General features: G+C 41.2%; 1 protein-coding gene across 14 annotated transcripts in view; it reads left to right on the forward strand.

The window, feature by feature from the left end:
- Nucleotides 1–20,418, forward strand: part of lrch1 (leucine-rich repeats and calponin homology (CH) domain containing 1) — a 397,317-nt gene that overhangs the window by 134,288 nt on the left and 242,611 nt on the right. For all 14 annotated transcript variants that reach the window (XR_011886381.1, XR_011886379.1, XR_011886383.1 and 11 more), the window contains 2 exons: nt 5,345–5,450; nt 5,558–5,694. Coding sequence is in view for 8 of the 14 variants with exons in the window: in XM_072260925.1 (XP_072117026.1) it covers nt 5,345–5,450; nt 5,558–5,694 (243 nt within the window). In the remaining 6 variants the exon portion in view is untranslated. The remainder of the gene's footprint in view (nt 1–5,344; nt 5,451–5,557; nt 5,695–20,418) is intronic.

Below are 20,418 nucleotides of genomic sequence, written 5' to 3' on the forward strand. Positions count from 1 at the left end.
TGCTTTCTTGACACCACTGTGTCAGTGTGATGACTTCTTCTCTGTAGGCTGCCTCATTATTATTTGAGATTAGGTCAATCAGTGTCGTGTTGTCAGCAAATTTAATTAGCAGATTGAAGCTGTGGGAGGCAACACAGTCATGGGTATAGAACCATAGAACACTACAGCACAGAAAACAGGCCATTTGGCCCTTCCAGTCTGTGCCAAAACATTATTCCACTAGTCCCATTGACCTGCATCCAGTCCATAACCCTCCAGACCTCTCCCATCCATGTACCTATCCAATTTATTCTTAAAACTTAAGAGTGAGCCTGCATTTACCACGTTCCACACTCCCACCACTCTCTGAGTGAAGAAGTTCCCCCTAATGTTCCCTCTAAACCTTTCCCCTTTCACCCTAAAGCCATGTCCTCTTGTATTTATCTCTCCTAATCTAAGTAGAAAGAGCCTATTCACATTTACTCTGTGTATACCCCTCATAATCTTGTAAACCTCTATCAAATCTCCCTGTAACTCAACTCCTGAAGACCCGGCAACATCCTAGTAAATCTTCTCTGCACGCTTTCAATCTTACTGATATCCTTCCTATAGTTAGGTGACCAGAACTATACACAATACTCCAAATTTGGCCTCACCAATGTCTTATACAACCTCCCCATAACATCCCAACTCCTATACTCAATACTTTGATTTATGAATGCCAGGATGCCAAAAGCCTTCTTTACAACCCTGTCTTACCTATGACGCCACTTTCAGGGAAGTAAAGGGAGAGTAAAGGAGGGGGTATACAGAGAGAGTAAAGAAGGGGGCTTAGTACACAGCCCTGAGGGGCATATGTGTGAGGGTCAGAGGGGCAGAAGTGAGGGAGCCCACTCTTACCACCTGCTGGTGACCTGACAGGAAGTCCAGGATCCAGCTACACAAGGCAGGGTGAAGTCCGAGATCTCTGAGCTTCTTGTCGACCCTGGATGGAACTATGGTGTTGAATGCTAAACTGTAGTCCAAAAACAGCATTCTCACATAAGCACCCCTCTTCTCCAGATGTGTAAGGATGGTGTTAGAGCAGTGGCTATCGCATCATCTGTCGATCGGATGTGTCAGTAGGTGAATTGTAGGCAGTCCTGTGTGGGTGGTAGCAAGCTGCAGATGTAATCCTTGACCAGCCTCTCAAAGCATTCGCTTATTATTCAGGTGAGTGCAACAGGACACTAGTGATTCAGACATGTTACCTTGGTCTTTTTAGGTACCAGAACAATGGTGAATGTATTGAAGCAGGAGGGCACTCTACACTGGGAGAGGGAGAAATTAAAAATGTCTGTAAACACACCTACTGGTTGTGCCACACACATCCTGAGTACCCTATCCTGGGATGCGACTGTCCACTCGTACACCTGCGTACTTTGGCCTCAAAGATGACCAAGGTGCAGGTTGCATCAGCTATAGGTCTCCTCAGGGGCTCACTGGTGTTGGCAATATTGAATCAAGCATAAAAAAGATTTAGGTCATCTGGGAGAGGGGCAGCAATATTGGAAACTCCACTGCATTTAGCTTTGTAGTCTATGATGGTGTGCAGACCTTGTCATAAGCTGCATGTATTTTTAGTGGAAAGCTGAGTCTGACTCTTGTCTCTGTGTTGTGGTTTTGCTGCCCTGATGACTGTGCAGATTGTAGCTGCATTTCTTGAGCTCCTGCTAATTACTAGCAACGTAAGCTCTGTGTCGCGCGGTAAGTGCTGCTTGCACGGAACTGTTGATCCAGGGTTTCTGGTTTGGATAGACCCTGACCAATTTCTGAGGGACAACTTCCTTGATGCACTTCTGGATGAAACTGGTGGCCCCATCCGTGAACTCGTGACCCCATCCTCATCATGGGGGACATTCCAGTCAACATCATCAAAGCAGTCCTGCAGCATGGAGACCGATTGGTCGGACCAACATTGGACGGTTTTAACTATGGTTGGCTCTTGATTCAGCTTCTGCCTGTACTTGGGCAGCAACAAAATGGAGGAGTGATCTGATTTTCCAAATGGAGGGCAGGAGTGCTTTGTAAGTGTTGCGGAAGAGTAGCAGTGGTAGAGTATGTTATTTTCCCGTGTGCCCACTTGGATATGTTGGCAAAACTTCGGAGAGATTTTAGACAGCGAAGTTAACTAATTTCACCATATATGCCGGTGATTTTAACCTAATTTCGATTCTGTTCCTGACATACTTTGATAATAAGTGTACTTAGTACTTTATAGTCTGGAAGATCAGAGTGGTAGTCTATGCATGGAACCGAATTGGATGGGGAGATGGTAAATAGATTTTTTTTGCATCTGTATTTACTCAGGAGACAAACACAGAGTCTGTGGAAGTGAGTAAAGCAGCAGTGAGGACATGCGCCCTTTACAGATTACAGTGGAGGAGGTGTTTGTTATCTTGAGGAAAATTAGGATGGATAAATCCCAGATTTTGACAAAGTGTTTCCTCGGTCTCTGGGAGCCTAGTGCAGAAATTGCAGGGGCCCTAGCATACATATTTGAAACATCTTTACCAGGGATGAAGTGCCATGGGATTGGTGGGTAACTAATGTTGTTCCATTGTTTAAGAAAGGCTATAAGAATAAGGCAGGAAATTATAGGCTGGAGAGCCTGACATCAGTAGTGGGAAAGTTATTGGAAGGTATTTTTAAGAGACCAGATATGTAAGTATTTGGATAGATGGTGACAGATTGGGGATAGTCAACATGGTTTGTGCGTGGTAGGTCATGTCTAACCCATCTTTGAGTTTTTTGAGGAAGTTTCCAGGAAAGTTGAAGGCAAGGCAGTGGATATTGTCAACATGGACTTTAGCTAGGCCTTTGAGCAGGTCCTACAGGTGAGATTGGTCAAGAAAATTCAGTTGCTTGGTATCCAATTGGATTAGACGTTGGCTTTGTGGGAGAAGCCAGAGAGTGATGGTAGAGGGCTGCCTCTCTGACTGGAGTCCCGTGATTAGTGGAGTGCCGCAGGAACTGGTGCTGGGTTCATTTTTGTTTGTCATCTAAATCTGTGATCTGGATGATAATGTGGGTTAACTGGATCAGCAAATTTGCAAATGACACCAAGATTGTGGGGGGTGGGGGGGGGAAGGGTGTGTAGTGGATTGCGAAGAAGACTATCAAAGCTTGTAGTGTGTTCCGGAGCAGCTAGAAAATTGGGCTGAAATGACAGGTGGAATTTAATGCAGAAAAGTATGAGGTCTTGCGCTTTTGGAGAACCAACCAAGTGAGTGGTGATACAGTGAGTGGTAGGGCACTGAGCTGAGTGGTAAAACAGAGAGGTCTGGGAAATTAAGTGCATCATTCATTGGAAGTGGCATCACAAGTCAATGGGTCCTAAATAAACTTGGAGTATTGTGTGCAGTTTTGGTCACCTACCTCCAGGAAAAATGTAAGTAAAATTGAAAGAGTGCAGGGTATTGCTAGGACTTGAGGACCTGAGTTATTGGGGAAGGTTAAATTGGTTAGGATTCCCTAGAACATAGAAGATAGAGGGCAGATTTGATAGAGATATAAAAAATTGTGAGGGGTATAAATAGAGTAAATGAAAGCAGGCCTTTTCCACTGAGGGTGGGAGAGAGTACAATTAGAGCTCATGGGTGAAGGGTGAAAATGATCAAGGGGAAAATGAGGGGAAACTTTTTCACACAGAAGGTGGTGAGAATGAGCTGCCAGCAGAAGTGGTGGATGTAGGTTCAGTTTTAACCTTTATGAGAAATTTAGATAGGTGCATGGATGGGAAGGAAATAGTCTGGATGCTGGTTGATGAGACAAGCAGATTAATGGTTTGACACGGATTAGATGGGTTGAAGGGCCTGTTTCTGTGCTGTGGTGTTCTGTGACTGAGGAAAACAAACTCGATTTCTGCAGCTTCTCCCTGTAACTGAAACATTCCATTCCAATCAACATATTGCTGAAACTACATGGAATATCTCTACGGTGGTCTAAGAAATGTTCCTTGTAAGCAGAACAAGTCTCCCTCCTGGCACTTATCCTTGTAAACGGAACAAGTGCTACGCATGCCCTTACACTTCCTCCCTTACCACCATTCAGGGCCCCAGACAGTCCTTCCAGATGAGGCGACACTTCACCTGTGAATCGGCTGGGGTGATATACTGCGTCCGGTGCTCCCGATGTGGTCTTCCATATATTGGCGAGACCGGACGCAGACTGGGAGATGGTTTTGCTGAACACCTACGCTCTGTCCGCCAGAGAAAGCAGGATCTCCCAGTGGCCACACATTTTAATTCCACATCCCATTCCCATTCTGACATGTCTATCCACGGCCTTCTCTACTGTAAAGATGAAGCCACACTCAGGTTGGAGGAACAACACCTTATATTCCGTCTGGGTAGCCTCCAACCTGATGGCATGAACATTGACTTCTCTAACTTCCGCTAATGCCCCACCTCCCCCTCGTACCCCATCCGTTATTTATTTATATACACACATTCTTTCTCTCTCTCTCTTTTTTCTCCCTCTGTCCCTCTGACTATACCCCTTGCCCATCCTCTGGGTTTCCCCCCCTCCCCCTTTTCCTTCTCTCTGGGCGTCCTGTCCCATGATCCTCTCATATCCCTTTTGCCAATCACCTGTCCAGCTCTTGGCTCCATCCCTCCCCCTCCTGTCTTCTCCTATCATTTTGGATCTCCCCCTCCCCCTCCCACTTTCAAATCTCTTACTAGCTCTTCCTTCAGTTAGTCCTGATGAAGGGTCTCAGCCCGAAACGTCGACTGTACCTCTTCCTAGAGATGCTGCCTGGCTTGCTGCATTCACCAGCAACTTCGATGTGTGTTGTTCTTGAGAAATGCTTTTGTACATCAAATGATTTTGTTCTATTTTTAACCCCAGTATAAATTGAGGGTATATGTCATGTCTTTCATTAACCACTAAAATGCTCCATCTGACACTTAGCAGAATTAGATTCCATCTGCCACTGCTCTGCTCAGTTTAACAGCTGGTCAATGTCAGCCTGAGACTGCCCTTCTCACAGTGAAGAACACACCCACTAATTTTTATGTCCTCTCAATCTTGCAATAAAATGGTCAAGCAACACACATCAAAGTTGCTGGTGAACACAGCAGCCAGGCAGCATCTCTAGGAAGAGGTACATTCGACGTTTCAGGCCGAGACTGGGAGTTCAATAAAATGTTCAGAGTTTTCTTAATCCTAAGTGCTGGTGATATTTCATGGTGCCTCTTTGTCCTTCTAATCGCTTTTATAAATACCCTGCTATACCCTTCAGTAATACAAGGCTATTTATAGAATCTGACAGTACCTTTTGAGAGGAGCTAATAACTTTGTTTTTGTATTTTTTAACATTCAGGATGTGAGCTGCAATGAAATTACGGTATTGCCACAACAAATGGGACAACTTCAGTCTCTCAGGGAGTTGAATGTTAGAAGAAATTATCTGCAGATTTTGCCAGAAGGTGAAGCTGTTTTCCAATTTCTTAATATCTTTCTATTTCCACATGATGCCATGACGCCATGGAATAATGAAAGAAAATATTGAAGCAATTGATTTTTTTCCTTGCAGAGCTAGCAGACCTCCCTCTTGTGAAGTTAGACTTTTCATGTAATAAGATTGTGTCAATACCAATCTGCTACAGAAACATGAAGCATCTACAGATAATAGAAATGGATAATAATCCCCTGCAGTGTCCACCCGCACAGGTCAGTCATTTTTTAAAAGATGCCCGGAATGCTATCTTTAAAATTACCCTTTCAGGTGCCTTTCGATAGATTAAATGTGACTTGCTGTTTATTGCTTAAAAACAGTCCAGGAAACATCTGTGGAGAGAAACTATTAACTTGTTTAGGTGAATGATCTTTACATTAGAACAGAGAAGACTTCTGATCTCCCAGTGGCCACACATTTTAATTCCACATCCCATTCCTATTCTGACATGTCTATCCACGGCCTCCTCTACTGTAAAGATGAAGCCACACTCAGGTTGGAGGAACAACACCTTATATTCCGTCTGGGTAGCCTCCAACCTGGTGGCATGAACATCGACTTCTCCAACTTCCGCTAATGCCTCACCTCCCCCTCGTACTCCATCTGTTACTTATTTTTACACACACATTCTTTCTCTCACTCTCCTTTTTCTCCCTCTGTCCCTCTGAATATACCCCTTGCCCATCCTCTGGGTCCCCCCCCCACTCCTTGTCTTTCTTCCCGGACCTCCTGTCCCATGATCCTCTCGTATCCCTTTTGCCTATCACCTGTCCAGCTCTTGGCTCCATCCCTCCCCCTCCTGTCTTCTCCTATCATTTTGGATCTCCCCCTCCCCCTCCAACTTTCAAATCTCTTACTCACTCTTCCTTCAGTTAGTCCTGACGAAGGGTCTCGGCCTGAAACGTCGACTGCACCTCTTCCTAGAGATGCTGCCTGGCCTGCTGCGTTCACCAGCAACTTTTATGTGTGTTGCTTGAATTTCCAGTATCTGCAGAATTCCTGTTGTTTGCGTTTCTAAATCCAACACATTCTTTTTGCAAGGAAGGTGGAAGGATGGAAAAATTAATGGAGTATTTATAACAGAATAGAGATTAAATAATGGTGGAAGGATGGAAAAATTAATGGAGTATTCATAACAGAATAGAGATTAAATAATGGTGGTGATTCTGCTTGCTGAGAAAGAGCACTGGTGTCTCGTGCAATTGTGCAGAGCCTTCCTGAGATCCCATTGGAGTTTCTTACCTCCTTATCTGAGGAAGGATGTTCTTTTCGAAGAGGGGGAGCCCACATCCACTGCATCCCTTGTATCTACTTTGCTTGTTGCAATATACCCTTCAAGAGTCCTTTCCTTTCATCTCTTCCTTTTCATTGTTCAGGGACTCAAGTCTGCCTTCCAAGGCGAATGACCCAACCTTGAACTCTAGTAATTCTGTGCTTCCAGTAACTAGTCCAAATAACTCCATTTACTCAGCTAGTGTAACTGTGTGTTTCCAGTCGACTATCACTTCTCAAATTTCAGATACCCAGCTTTTATCAGAAATGGCCAGTTCTGATGAAGCATCATTAACTGGAAATGTAAATTCATTTTCTATCTCCACAAGTGTTGTCTGACCTGTTGAATATTTACTTAATGTTCAGTCTTTATTTCAGATTACAATAACTGTAGTATTTTGCTTTTCATTAGTCTGCAGTTCCAGTGTTTTATTTTCAATCTTCCTTCATCTGTTGTCTTGATTTGTCTCCTCTTTTGCACTTCCATCACAGAGATTGCCTGTGTTTAACAAATCTTCACTGTCCTCTCTCAGCTGGGTGTGTGTCATTGAGTATTGTGGTCTCCACCTTATCAGACATTCCATTTGATCTTTCGACATCTCCCCCATCCCTCCTCTGCAACTTCAAATAGCTTTCGAGGCTTTTTCAATTCTGAAGAAAGATTATCAAGCTGAGCATTCACTTTTCTTTCCTTGATTTGATGAATATTTGCAGCATTGTTGTTTTTATAGAGTTGTAGTATTTCACATTTTGAATCCAGTGGCTGATCTGGAATTGTTTGTTTAAGTGGCTTATTGTATTTGTTCTGCAGAATTTGGTTTCAGCTTCTTTAATACTGATCCATTTCTACCTGTGATTTTTTTTAAGATCTTGTTTTCCTTTTTTTTGTAATTTATCTTTTTATTGAATTTCATCATCAAGCAAACATTTCCATAAGAAGTATTTCAGATATTGTACATATATATCATATAATCATATTTGCCACAGATCTCCGCATAATATTTATCTGAGGTATACACCTATAGAAAAACAAGGAAAGAAAGAACAAGCAAAAGGAGAAAACTATGTACAAGTAGGGAGTGGTCTTTTTTTATTACAACATATTCATTGATTTGTGAGAATAAAATCAGGCCTATGAGGTGTCATGTAGTTGAACCATTTTTCCCAGTATGAATCAAATTGTTCGAACTTATGATTAACAGATGCTGTTATCTTCTCCATTTTGTAAATGTCCATTGCAATTTCCATCCATGCATTTAAAGTTAGGCTCTCTTGTGATAACCATTAACTGGTCAGGATCTTTTTACCAGCCACCAGCAGTATATTCATTAAATACTTATCTTTTTTCAACCATTCTTGAGGTACGTACCCAAAATATATGGTCTTACTTTCTAAGGGTATTTCACATTTAAAAATGTCTTGTAGGGCTTTGTGTGTCCCACTCCAATAGTCTTTGATAATGGGGCAATCCCAGAAAATATGTTAATGGTTTGCATTTTGATTTTCACAATTTCTCCAGCCAACAGGGAGGTTACTATCATAATGGGATTTCTGAGAAGGTGTAGTTAAATATCTTATCAAGTTTTTCCATCCAAGCTCCCTCCATTTTTGTGAACTGGTACACTACCAAATTCCTCCATTTTTGTGAACTGGTACACTTCCATTGATACCTCCATATTATTTTCCATTCTTCCTCAGATATAATTATCCCTCCTTCCTTCTCCCATTTTGTTTTGCTGTATGAAGTCGAATGTGTTTTAAGATTTGACAGACCCTTATACATGCTTGAAATAATTCTACTACCGTTATCTGAATTATACGCTTTTCTAAATAGCTCTATCAAGCATGTACTTGCCTTGGTTACATTTTTAACCCTCCTATTATCATACTCTCACATCTGTAGATACAGGTTTCCCCCGCCATCCGAAGGTAGAGCGTTCCTATGAAACGGTTCGTAAGCCGAAATGTCGTAAAGCGATGAAGCAATTACCATTTATTTATATAGGAAAATTTTGTGAGTGTTCGCAGATCCAAAAATAACCTACCAAATCAGGCCAAATAACACATAAAACCCAAAATAACAGTAACACATTGTAAAAGTAGGAATGATATGATAAATACACAGCCTATATAAAGTAGAAATACTTTTCCACAATCATTACTGAACTGTTCTCTGTAGCGAAAATCTCACGCAAGTGCTGTCGGCAGAGAATCTCACGCAAGCGCTGTTGGCAGAAACAAGGCGCAAGTGCTCTCCAGTAACCTTTAACCTATGAAGCTGCCAAATCATACCAAACAACACGTAAAAATACACAGCTGATATAAAATAGAAATAATGTATATACAGTGTAGTATCACTTACGGGAATCGGGACAATGCCGAGCACACTGATGATTGTGTGTTAGGCTGAGTCGTCGCAGGTTGGCTGGTGCAGTGGCCCCCACCCTCCGGGCTGCTGACAGATACTGAACTGCGAAGCATGCAGGGGTCCAGCGGTAGCCGGGAGGCACCCAGCACATCATTAAGAAAAAAGCCGAAATAAACATGCTAATTAATTAGGTGCTACCTGGCACGTAATTGTTGGCCCAGATCAGTGCCGATTGCTGATTGCATCGCCCTTGATCTGGGCCGACATTTACATGTGGGGCGGCATCTAATTAATTAGCATGTTTATTTTGGCTTTTTACTTAAAGATGTGCTGTGTGTCTCCCGGCTACTGCTGCATTCTCCTCGAATTGGTACAGTATCTGTCCGCAGCCTGGGTGTTGGGGTGGTGGGACATTGGGGTATCATTTTGTCGTCTGTTTCCATCAGAGCAGGCAGCTCATCTTCTCCTTTGACTGCCCGCCTCGATGTCGAAGGTCGAGGTTCGTCGTCTGCTGTGGCTGATGTGGAAGGCTTGCTTGACTGCTAAGCCTCGCACATTTTTCTATCACACAGTTCTTTGTAAGGAAATATGCTGCAAATATCTCCTAAACATACGTACCCTTTCAAAATTAAAGTCGTACTTATCATTGCAGCGAAAATCTCACGCAGTTGCTTCACGTTCATTTCGCTACTGCATTCGGTTTCGATTGTTATCCCTTTCTCTTCCAATTGCATCAGCTCTTCATCTATCAGTTCTTGGTCATGAGATGCCAAAACCTCTTCAACATCATGTTCGTCAGCTTCCACAAGCCAAACTCACTTTGTCCTTACTTTGTTCACCACGATCGAAACGCTTAATTATGTCTAGTTTTACGCTAAGTGTAACACCCTTACGAGCTCTTTTAGGCTTTTCCGATACCATAGAACTCATCTTGCAAACGGCTGCTCACAGGCACGTGTTAAAGCAATGCCATTCCGAATCCGGGGGAGAGCGGCTGCTCAGGGCGCGCACTGCCTTTTATCGCAGCTGATTTTTTTCGCGCGCTGCTTTTTTTTCGTAACAGTGAAAACACCTTCTGTTAGCGAAAACAGGGTACTAATGTAGGTGTTTCGTAACAGTGAGGTTTCGTAAAGCGAACGTTCGAAAAGCAGGGGACACCTGTACCGATAAAAGTCTTGTTTTTCTAATAAGTATTTCTCTTTAAGCATTTCAAAACTGAACAGTGTTCCTTCTTTCATTATATTGCAAAGAACTGTTATTCCTTTTGCTGTCCAGTCTTTAAATCTAGCATCCAGTTTATTCAACGTAAAATCCAAGTCATATGCACACTATTTAAGAATTGCAATATCTCCCTCTAGTTTATATTCTTTTATAATAGTTTTCCATATTTTAAGAGTCCATTTCACCCATGGACTAACGATAGTATTTATGTACCTTTGTAGGTTGTTACCAACCAGAATTGCCTGTATGGGGATGGGAATTATCCCCTCCTCAATGTTTTTCCATTGAGCGTCATATGATGGGTTGCATTAACATATCACAGCTCTCAACTGTGCTGCAAAATAACAATCTCTAAGAGAAGGTAGGCCCCATCCCCCCTTTTCCTGGCTAATTGCAAAGTTTTGAGACGAACTCTAGGCCTTTTACCTTGCCATATAAGGTACATTGTACATTGATAACATTTTGTTCCATTCATTGAATTGATTCTGATTAATCTCTATTGGTAGGGTCTGAAAGACCATAAGACAAAGGAGCAGAAGTTGGCCATTTGGCCCATCGAGTCTGCTCTGCCATTTTATCATGAGCATTTAGTCCTACTCCCCTGCCTTCTCACCATAACCTTTGATGCCTATCAACTTAGATACCTATCAATCTCTGCCTTAAATACACCCAGTGACTTGGCCTCCACTGCCCCCCTTGGTAACAAATTCCATAGATTCACCACCCACTGTCTAAAAAAAATTTCTTCGCATCTCTAGACCCCGCCCCCCCCATCATGGGAAACAACTTTGCCACATCCACTCTCCATGCCTTTCAACATTTGAAATATTTCTCAGGTCCCCCCTCATTCTTTTAAACTCCAATGAATACAGTCCAAGAGCAGAAAAAACGTTCCTCATATGTTAACCCTCTCATTACCGGAAAGAGATAAATTCATTTTAATAGATTCAATCCTTGAACTGAGACTCAAAAAAGGAATTAGGTTCCATCTTGTTATATTAGGTGTAGGCAACCAGATCCGGCCCGTGAAGGTATTTTAACCGGCCCAGGAGCAAATATTGGGATAATATGCTTATCCGGCCCGCAAGCAATTTTTTCCTTATTCTGAATGTTTCACGCGACCACACTGATGGACGTGCATGGCATGATGTTACATTGACCCCAGGTTCCGTTTTGTTCCAAACCAAACACTGGTATATACAAATGATGAGAAGGCAACCTACCTTATTAATATGTATTAGATACTGTCCATGCATGCGCAAGTTTTCAGATGGGATCGTTCAAATTTGTAAACAGAAACAACGTCACTGTGTTTGGACAAGAAATCCATGCTAAATATCCAGATATTTACATGTGCTACGATACTTATTGAATAACTCACGTTTCGAAATAAAATCGAATAAAAGAATTCCAATGGTAATGAATGCAAAACACAGGAAGGTAGGCACTTGAGTGCCGAAATTTCCAAGACACTCGGACACTAGATTACTTCTTCATCGAGCAATCGAGGAAACCAGTTTGTCTCACTTGCTTAGAAAATGAGACAAAGGTCCAAGAATTGAGAAAAGAGTTTTCATCTCGTTTTGCTGATTTTCGCTTGCATGCAAATTAGTTCAAGCTGTTTGCTACACCATTTGATGTGGAAGTGGACATTGCATCAGAAATTTTTCAAATGGAATTGATTGAGATGCACTGTGACGACATATTGATATCGAAATTTCATTCTAAAGATGTGTCAGTGCTTGACTTCTGTAGAAAACGTATTCATCCAAGTGGGAAGTATCTTAACTTAGTGGACCATGCAGTGGACTTATCTGTGTGAGCAATTATTTTCAAAAATGAAGCACACCAAGAACCATTTGAGAACAAGATTGACTGATGCCCATCTGGATAATGTCTTGCTCTTGGCATCAACAAGTCTGACATCCATTATTGAGAAGCTTTCAAGTAACAAACAGCGTGAAGTTTCACATTGATTTATCAACTGTTTGCATTAAAATTTTGGTTTTTATTATACTTAATTTACCACCATTCAATGCATCATGTTCATATGTTTATGTTTAAAGATTCTTTGTGTCCTTTTAATAGATTCAAAAGATGCCTTGATTGAAATAAATTGCAATGAAACTGAGTTCTTTGATTACTAATTGGCATCCTTTGTTAAGCACAAATGATTTTCTAGCATGCGTTATTCATTAATTTGAGGCAAAACATAACGAGATTTATTCAAATGGGTAATTCCCATAATTCAAGTTTTTTATGGCATTTATCTGGCCCACAGTCCGCTCATTAATATGCGATCCAGCCCACAGAGGCAAAAAGGTTGCCGACCCGTGTTATACAGGTTTCCCCCGCTATCCGAATATAGAGCGTTCCTGTAAGCTGAAATAGCGTAAAGCGAAGAAGCAGTTACCATTAATTTATAAGACCATAAGACCATAAGACAAAGGAGCAGATGTCGGCCATTCAGCCCATCAAGTCTGCTCCACCATTTTATCATGAGTTGATCCATTCTCCCATTTAGTCCCACTCCCCCGCCTTCTCACCATAACCTTTGATGCCCTGGCTACTCAGATACCTATTAATCTCTGCCTTAAATACACCCAATGACTTGGCCTCCACCGCTGTCTGTGGCAACAAATTCCATAGATTCACCACCCTCTGACTAAAAAAATTTCTTCACATTTCTGTTCTGAATGGGCGCCCTTCAATCCTTAAGTCATGCCCTCTCGTACTAGACTCCCCCATCATGGGAAACAACTTTGCCACATCCACTCTGTCCATGCCTTTCAACATTCGAAGTGTTTCTATGAGGTCTCCCCTCATTCTTCTAACTCCAAGGAATACAGTCCAAGAGCGGACAAACGTTCCTCATATATTAACCCTCTCATTCCCAAATCATTCTAGTGAATCTTCTCTGTACCCTCTCCAACGTCAGCACATCCTTTCTTAAATAAGGAGACCAAAACTGCCCACAGTACTCCAAGTGAGGTCTCACCAGCGCTTTATAGAGCCTCAACATCACATCCCTGCTCCTATACTCTATTCCTCTAGAAATGAATGCCAACATTGCATTCGCCTTCTTCACTACCGACTCAACCTGGAGGTTAACTTTAAGGGAATCCTGTACGAGGACTCCCAAGTCCCGTTGCATCTCAGAACTTTGAATTCTTTCCCCATTTAAATAATATTCTGCCTGTTTATTACTTTTGCCAAAGTGCATAACCATACACTTTCCAACATTGTACTTCATTTGCCACTTCTTTGTCCATTCTTCCAATCTATCCAAGTCTCTCTGCAGACTTTCCGTTTCCTCAGCACTACTGGCCCTTCTACCTATCTTTGTATCGTTAGCAAACTTAGCCACAAAGCCATCTATTCCATAATCCAAATCGTTGCTGTACAATGTAAAAAGAAGTGGCCCCAACACCGACCCCTGTGGAACACCACTGGTAACCGGCAGCCAACCAGAATAGGATCCCTTTATTCCCACTCTCTGTTTCCTGCCAATCAGCCAACGCGCTATCCACGTATGTAACTTTCCCGTAAGTCCATGGGCTCTTATCTTGTTAAGTAGCCTCATGTGTGGCACCTTGTCAAAGGCCTTCTGAAAATCCAAATATACAACATCCACTGCATCTCCCTCGTCTAGCCTACTGGTAATTTCCTCAAAGAATTGTAATAGGTTTGTCAGGCAGGATTTTCCTTTAAGGAATCCATGCTGAGTTCTGCCTATTTTGTCATATGCCTCCAGGTATTCTGTAACCTCATCCTTGACAATCGACTCCAACAACTTCCCAACCATCGATGTCAAGCTAACAGGTCTATAATTTCCTTTTGGCTTCCTTGCCCCCTTCTTAAATAGTGGAGTGACATTTGCAATCTTCCAGTCCTCCGGAACCATGCCAGAATCTATCAACTTTTGAAAGATCATCGCTAATGCCTCCGCAATCTCCACAGCTACTTCACACGCGGGTGCATTCCATCTGGTCCGAGAGATTTATCTATCTTTAGAGTATTCAGCACATGAATCCTAAAATAAGACTAACATATAGTAAAAGCTGGAATGATATTGTAAATACATAGCCTATATAAAGTAGAAATAATGTATGTACTGTGTAGTTTCACTTAACAGAATCGGGATGTTTGAGCCAAAATCGATTTGTCAAAAAAAAATTGGCATGTACATGCATGTGTACGTCACGCATTTGCACGTACACGCACGTCACGCATGCACATGTACACGCATTCGCACATCACGCATGCGCACAAACCTGCCTGCGCAAGGCTTCATGGCCATAGTAGTCTTTCTCTCGGGGTAAACACAAGTTTAAAGCGAGCGTCTTTTTTCGTAAAAACAAAAATCCTCTTTCGGTTAACGAAAACAGGTAGAAATGTAGGTCTTTCGTAAAAGCGAAATGTTGTAAAGAGAACGTTCGGAAAGCCGGGGACACCTGTATATTCCTTAGTTTTTTTATATATATAGGCTGATAATTGCATTATGATTGTTTTGACAAATCTTTTGGCATAATGACGCCGAAATATTTGGAAGACTCTGTTTGCCATGCCAAGGGATATCTACTTTCAATTTCTCTTGGTGGGCTATAGTTATATGAAAGTAATTGGGTTTTATCTATGTTGATCTTGTATCCTGATAATTGACCATATTGTTCAAAGGATTGCATCAATTTAGGTAAAGGGTATGTTGGTTCCCCTAGATAGATCAAAATGTCATCCGCATAACAGGCCAATTTATGCTCTGTCCCTTTAATAGTAATTCTTCTGATATCTTAATTTTGTCTGATGTATTGAGCTAATGGTTCGAGATATAATGCGAAGAGTAGCAGTGACCATGCACAACCCTGTCTCGTACCCCTTTCTAGGGTAAAACTATTTGATAGATATCCATTGATTTTAATCCTAGCAGTAAGGTTGGCATATAGTGCCTGTATATTTTTAATAATTGTGTCATGGAAACCAAATCTATGTAACACTCTGTAAAGAAAATTCCAATTAACCGAATCAGCGTCCACGGTTATCACTGTTGCTTCGATTTTATTTTTTGTATATGATCCATAATGTGAAGTGTCCTTCGTATATTGTCTTGTGTTTGGCATTGTTGTATAAAACCTGTCTGATCCTTATGTATCAGTATGGGTAGAAGGTCTTCTAATCGCTTGGCCATGATGGAGGTAAATAATCTATAATCTACCTTAAGAACGGATATTGGGCAAAATGACCCACATTCCATTTTATCCTTGCCTTCTTTCGGTATAACTGAGATTATCGCTTCCTTCCAGCTGGGTGCATTTGTGCCTTTTTTAGAGCCCAGTTCAGTGTGGGGAGTAAGACAGGAATTAACTCATTTTTAGATTCTGCCGCCTACCCATCTGAACCTGGTGACTTGCTTAATTTAAGCCTACTAATTTCAGCTTTTAGTTCAACTTCAGTTATGTCAGCAGTCATCGTTCTATTTTGTTCTTCGCTTAAAGTGGGTAACTCTAGAGAATTCAGGAAAGTGTCAATTTGGGTTATGCTTCCCCCTGGAACTTTGGAATATAGAGTTTTGTAAAACACTTCAAAAGCTTCTTGAATTTCACTTAGCTTATATTTTATAATTTTTGTTCTTGGATCCCTGATTCTATGAATTGTATTTTTGCTATCGTTTTCTTCAATTTCCACACCAGTATTTTCATAGACTTAGATCCACTTTCATAATGTCTCTGTTTCAGAAACATTAAATTTTTCCTGATTTCTTGTGTAGCCAAACTATTAATCTGATTCCTAATTTTTTTTTAATTTCCTCTAATGTATCCTGTGCCAAATTCAATTTGTGTTTTTTTTCTAGTTCCTCCAGCCTATTTTGTACAGGTCCACAATCCCTTAGCCGAAATCGTTGGGGCCAGTTGCATTTCAGAATCTGCCTTGGTTGGTTCCGGGACCCCCCGCGGATACCAAAAAACAGGTGTGCTGAAGTCCCTTATTTAACCTGTCTCAGTGCGGTGCATTTTAGGACCCAGCGGAGCTCCGGACCTGTACACATCCTCCCGTATACCTTAAATCATCTCTAGGTTACTTATAATACCTAATACAATGTAAATGCTGTGTAAATAGTTGTTATACTGTATTGTTTAGGGAATAATGACAAGAAAAAAACATTCAATAAAACATTAAAATATACAGCTTCAAATGAACTGAATCAAACACATGCTAAACGACTTATTGGAATAAATGTAGAACGTCACTGTCACTATAAAACTTCAGTAACTTGTCTTTCTGTTTCTTCACCATATTCTTCAGTAAGATGCCGCACAGACACACCACGATCAAGCTTCTGCAATAACTCCACTTTTTGCGTTATTGATAATGATAGATGCTTCCTTCTCTTTTTCTCATTGTTACCCATAGGAGTATCTGCAGCTCTTTTTGACATTTTTACAGTGAAATTAAACACAACGTCAACAGTGAACACAAAATATCAGCGCACAGCAAATGCACATGTAACCAGTACGAGTGCTGTGCCACAACTGCCGTCTGGCCGCCTCTGCTAATGCTACCACTTCACACCTGAGTGACGTTAGCTGTTGGCGAAAAACACTTTGGTTTTCGGAGCTTTTTGGATTTCAGAATTTTGGATAAGGGATTGCGCCACCTGTAATTCCTCTAATGTTTTATTCCTTATTTTTTTCATATGAAGCTGTCGCTATAATTTTCCCTCTTAAGAGGGCTTCAGAGTATCCCATAGAATGGGAGGTGAAAACTCTCCATTGTCATTGAATCCTAAATAAAGACCAATTTCTTTTTAAATTTGTTCCTTAAAGTAGGGATCATTGAGTAGACTTGAATTTAGTTTCCAAATAGTGTTCTTTGGTGTAGGTCAAAATCAACAGATAAATATATAGGTGCATGGTCATTTACATCTATTGTCCCAATTCCACAGGTATTATTTTGTTTTTGTCTTTTCCAAATGTTGTGAAATAGTCTATTCTTATATATACAGAATAGGGGAACAGAATAATGAGAGTAATTCCTTCTGTCGCGGAAAAGGTCCCTCCATATATCAATTAAACCAACATCCTCAAAAAGTGTATTAACTCTCTTATGTAAGGATTTTGTGTCATAGGTGTTTCTATTGGAAGAATCTAACTTTGGTTGTAATTGTAAATTTAAGTCTCCCCCACACATCAGGAGACCTTCTGTTTCCGTTACCATAATATTAGTAATTTTCTGAAAGAAACTGATATCATTTCCTGGGGGTGCATATATATTCAATCGAGTAACTGAATTTCCATCTATATTCCCCCTTACCAGAATATGTCTGCCCTCCTTATCTCCTATTTCGAATACTTTTTCGAAAGTTAGCTTGCTTGAGATAAGAATAGCAACTCCTCTCCTATGTCCTTATTTATATGAGGAGAAAAACAAATCAGTGAAGCCCATTCTCTTTAGTTTTCCATGCTGATTATCACTTAAGTGAGTTTCCTGTAAATATACTACACGGGCTTGTTCTTTTTTCATTTTGGATAGAATTTTACTGCGTTTGATTGGATTTAACAACCCATTGACATTAAAAGAAATTAATTTTACTTTATCCTTAGCCATGTCAATATATCATTGAAATTAGCAGAATAAAACTTAATCGATCTACTCCCTGAACAAATAAGAGCCAAGAAATGCTAATAATTTAAAAAAAGACAACGAAGGTGTGATTCCAAGGCTGAGGTCTCTAGTAGATGACGCTGGGTTGAGCTAGAGGAAACATCTAGCCGTGGGGGATAGCCCCTCCTCCCTGTGAGTTGGGGGCCCCCATTACAGTACCCATAAAAGTAAGTGAACAAGTCTAGGTCCATTACACAGAGAAGGTTTCCCTGTGTATTCCTCCTATATATATATACACACACACTCATTTAGGTGGGGTAAGAGGAGTGAATGAATTGAATAAAAAAAATTTAAAAATTGAGTAATATAAAATCCACATTATAATAAGTATTTCTTGAAATACAAACGTAGGTATAGCACCGTCTATTTTTGCTTCCGTTTATCTTATCAACACTCTTAAGGTTAGCCAAACCACATGGCTCTTCTGGAGGGGGTGAAGGCTGTCTTCAAAAAACTCAGTCTTTTCCTGATATTCTTCTCTCGCCATCCTCCCGTCCCCTGCTTTCTCGGTTCTCTTACTATTTCCCAAGCAGATGGGGATAACTGCTCAGCCAGGCTTTCCCTCGGTTTGGGAATCTCAAAGGAATCTAATTACTATTGAGCGTGGCTTATCTTCTCTGTCTCCAGTAGGCCTCGGGACGAGCGCACGATGCGCCCTCTCAATTTCAAGCTCCATAGTGGAGAGAATCTCTAGCACATCCCGCAGCAACTTTCCTACAAACTCCATCATAGACAAACCTTCCGCTCCTTCAGGAACATTGTATATCCTGATATTTTTCTGTCGGGATCTTCCCTCCTGGTCAATCAGTTTACTTTCTTGTTGATTTAATATTTTTATCGTCTTACTTAGTATCTGTTCCATGCTTTGCACGCGATCTTCCACCTTCTCAATTTGAGTCTCTGCCACCACTATTTTTTGATTGATGTTGGCGAGCTCTGACTTGATATCATTGAGTTGCTGTCCTATATCTTTTTGGAATCCCCATATCTCTTCCAGAATTTTTATCATATTTGCCGGTTCACCTGAACAAGGCTCATCTTCAGCCTCGCTAGCACACGTTCGGGTAGGAGAGCTGCGTGTTGCACCTCTCTCGTCCATAGGCTCCGCAATGATGCTTTTTTTTATCTCCATTCTTTTTCCCTATTCTTGCCCCCCTTATCAGTTAAGATATTTTCGAAAGATCTTATACTTGATGGATTAACGGGGGCAATATATGCGTTTTTCCGGAGGAGCTGTTGATTTAAGCTGCCATTCTGGACGATGACGTCACCGGAACCAATATCTTGTTTTCCTAATGCAGGTTTCATGACTTGTACTGATTGTCCTGGCTTGACTAGCATCTAAACCTGCAACACTTGGAGCTGTACAGCATACCTTGTCCATCAACACATGTTCAGTTTGCATCCTTCTGTTCCCTGTCTATAAGCTCCTGGCTCAATGCCTCTTAAACAAAGTATTTTGTCTGATTCTGGCATCTCGTCTGGCAGTATGCGCCATGTACCAAGCACTCTTTGTAGAAACAATATATTTACCCATCAATCCCCTTTAAAACTCCTCCCTTGCACTTTGATATGTGTCCTCTTGTTCTTTGATATTCTTGGCATGGTAAAAAGTAATTTGACTATCTACCCTCTTTGACCCGCTTGCATTTTTCTATCCAGTTATCCCTCAGCCTCATTCACTTCAGGAAAACAAGCTCAATCTATCCAATCTCTCTGCATAATTGAAGTCCTCCAATCAAAGCTGCAACCAGGTCAATCTCATCTGCATCCTTTCCAGCATAGTCACGTCCTTCCTTTAGGTGACCACCACACTAAACAGTAACCCTGCATGCGCGAGTTTACTCTGCTGTATGAGTAGCTGGGAATTAGTGACGGCATGGACCATTTCTGTTGAACTAGGGAATTCCAGGTTGCTGTACCATGAGCTAGCCATGGTACTCAAGGTTGTCACACAGTGTGAGGTAATGTACATTCAGCGGTGAAATGTCCATGATTAGAATTGTGGTTGCACGTCTATATCACTATATTTGATTCATTGTTGGGTTTGATCTGTGCTGATGGCCATGTTGAAGATGTGAGTTCTATTTTAGGATGCTTTACAGTGACAATCAATTGTGAAGTTTGATAATTATCAACTTTTCCAGCAGATATTGAGTTCAGCCTCAGGCTGTGTGAAGAAGGATATGTTTCATGGAGCACAGAAACCATCAACTGTCCATCTACATTAACCCCATTTACTTGCGCTTGGTCCATAATCTTCTATGTCCTGGCAATTTAAGTATTTGTATATATACCTTTTAGTGTTGTGGAATGCATTCCAGTTTGGAATTGTCCTCTTCATTACAAATGCTTTGTTTCTCTTACTCTCTTACTCATCATTTTAAACCTTTGCTTCTGGTTCCAAATGTCTGTTTTA

The sequence above is a fragment of the Mobula birostris genome, chromosome 6, assembly GCF_030028105.1.
Source record: "Mobula birostris isolate sMobBir1 chromosome 6, sMobBir1.hap1, whole genome shotgun sequence".
In the NCBI taxonomy this organism is placed as follows: Eukaryota; Metazoa; Chordata; class Chondrichthyes; order Myliobatiformes; family Myliobatidae; genus Mobula; species Mobula birostris.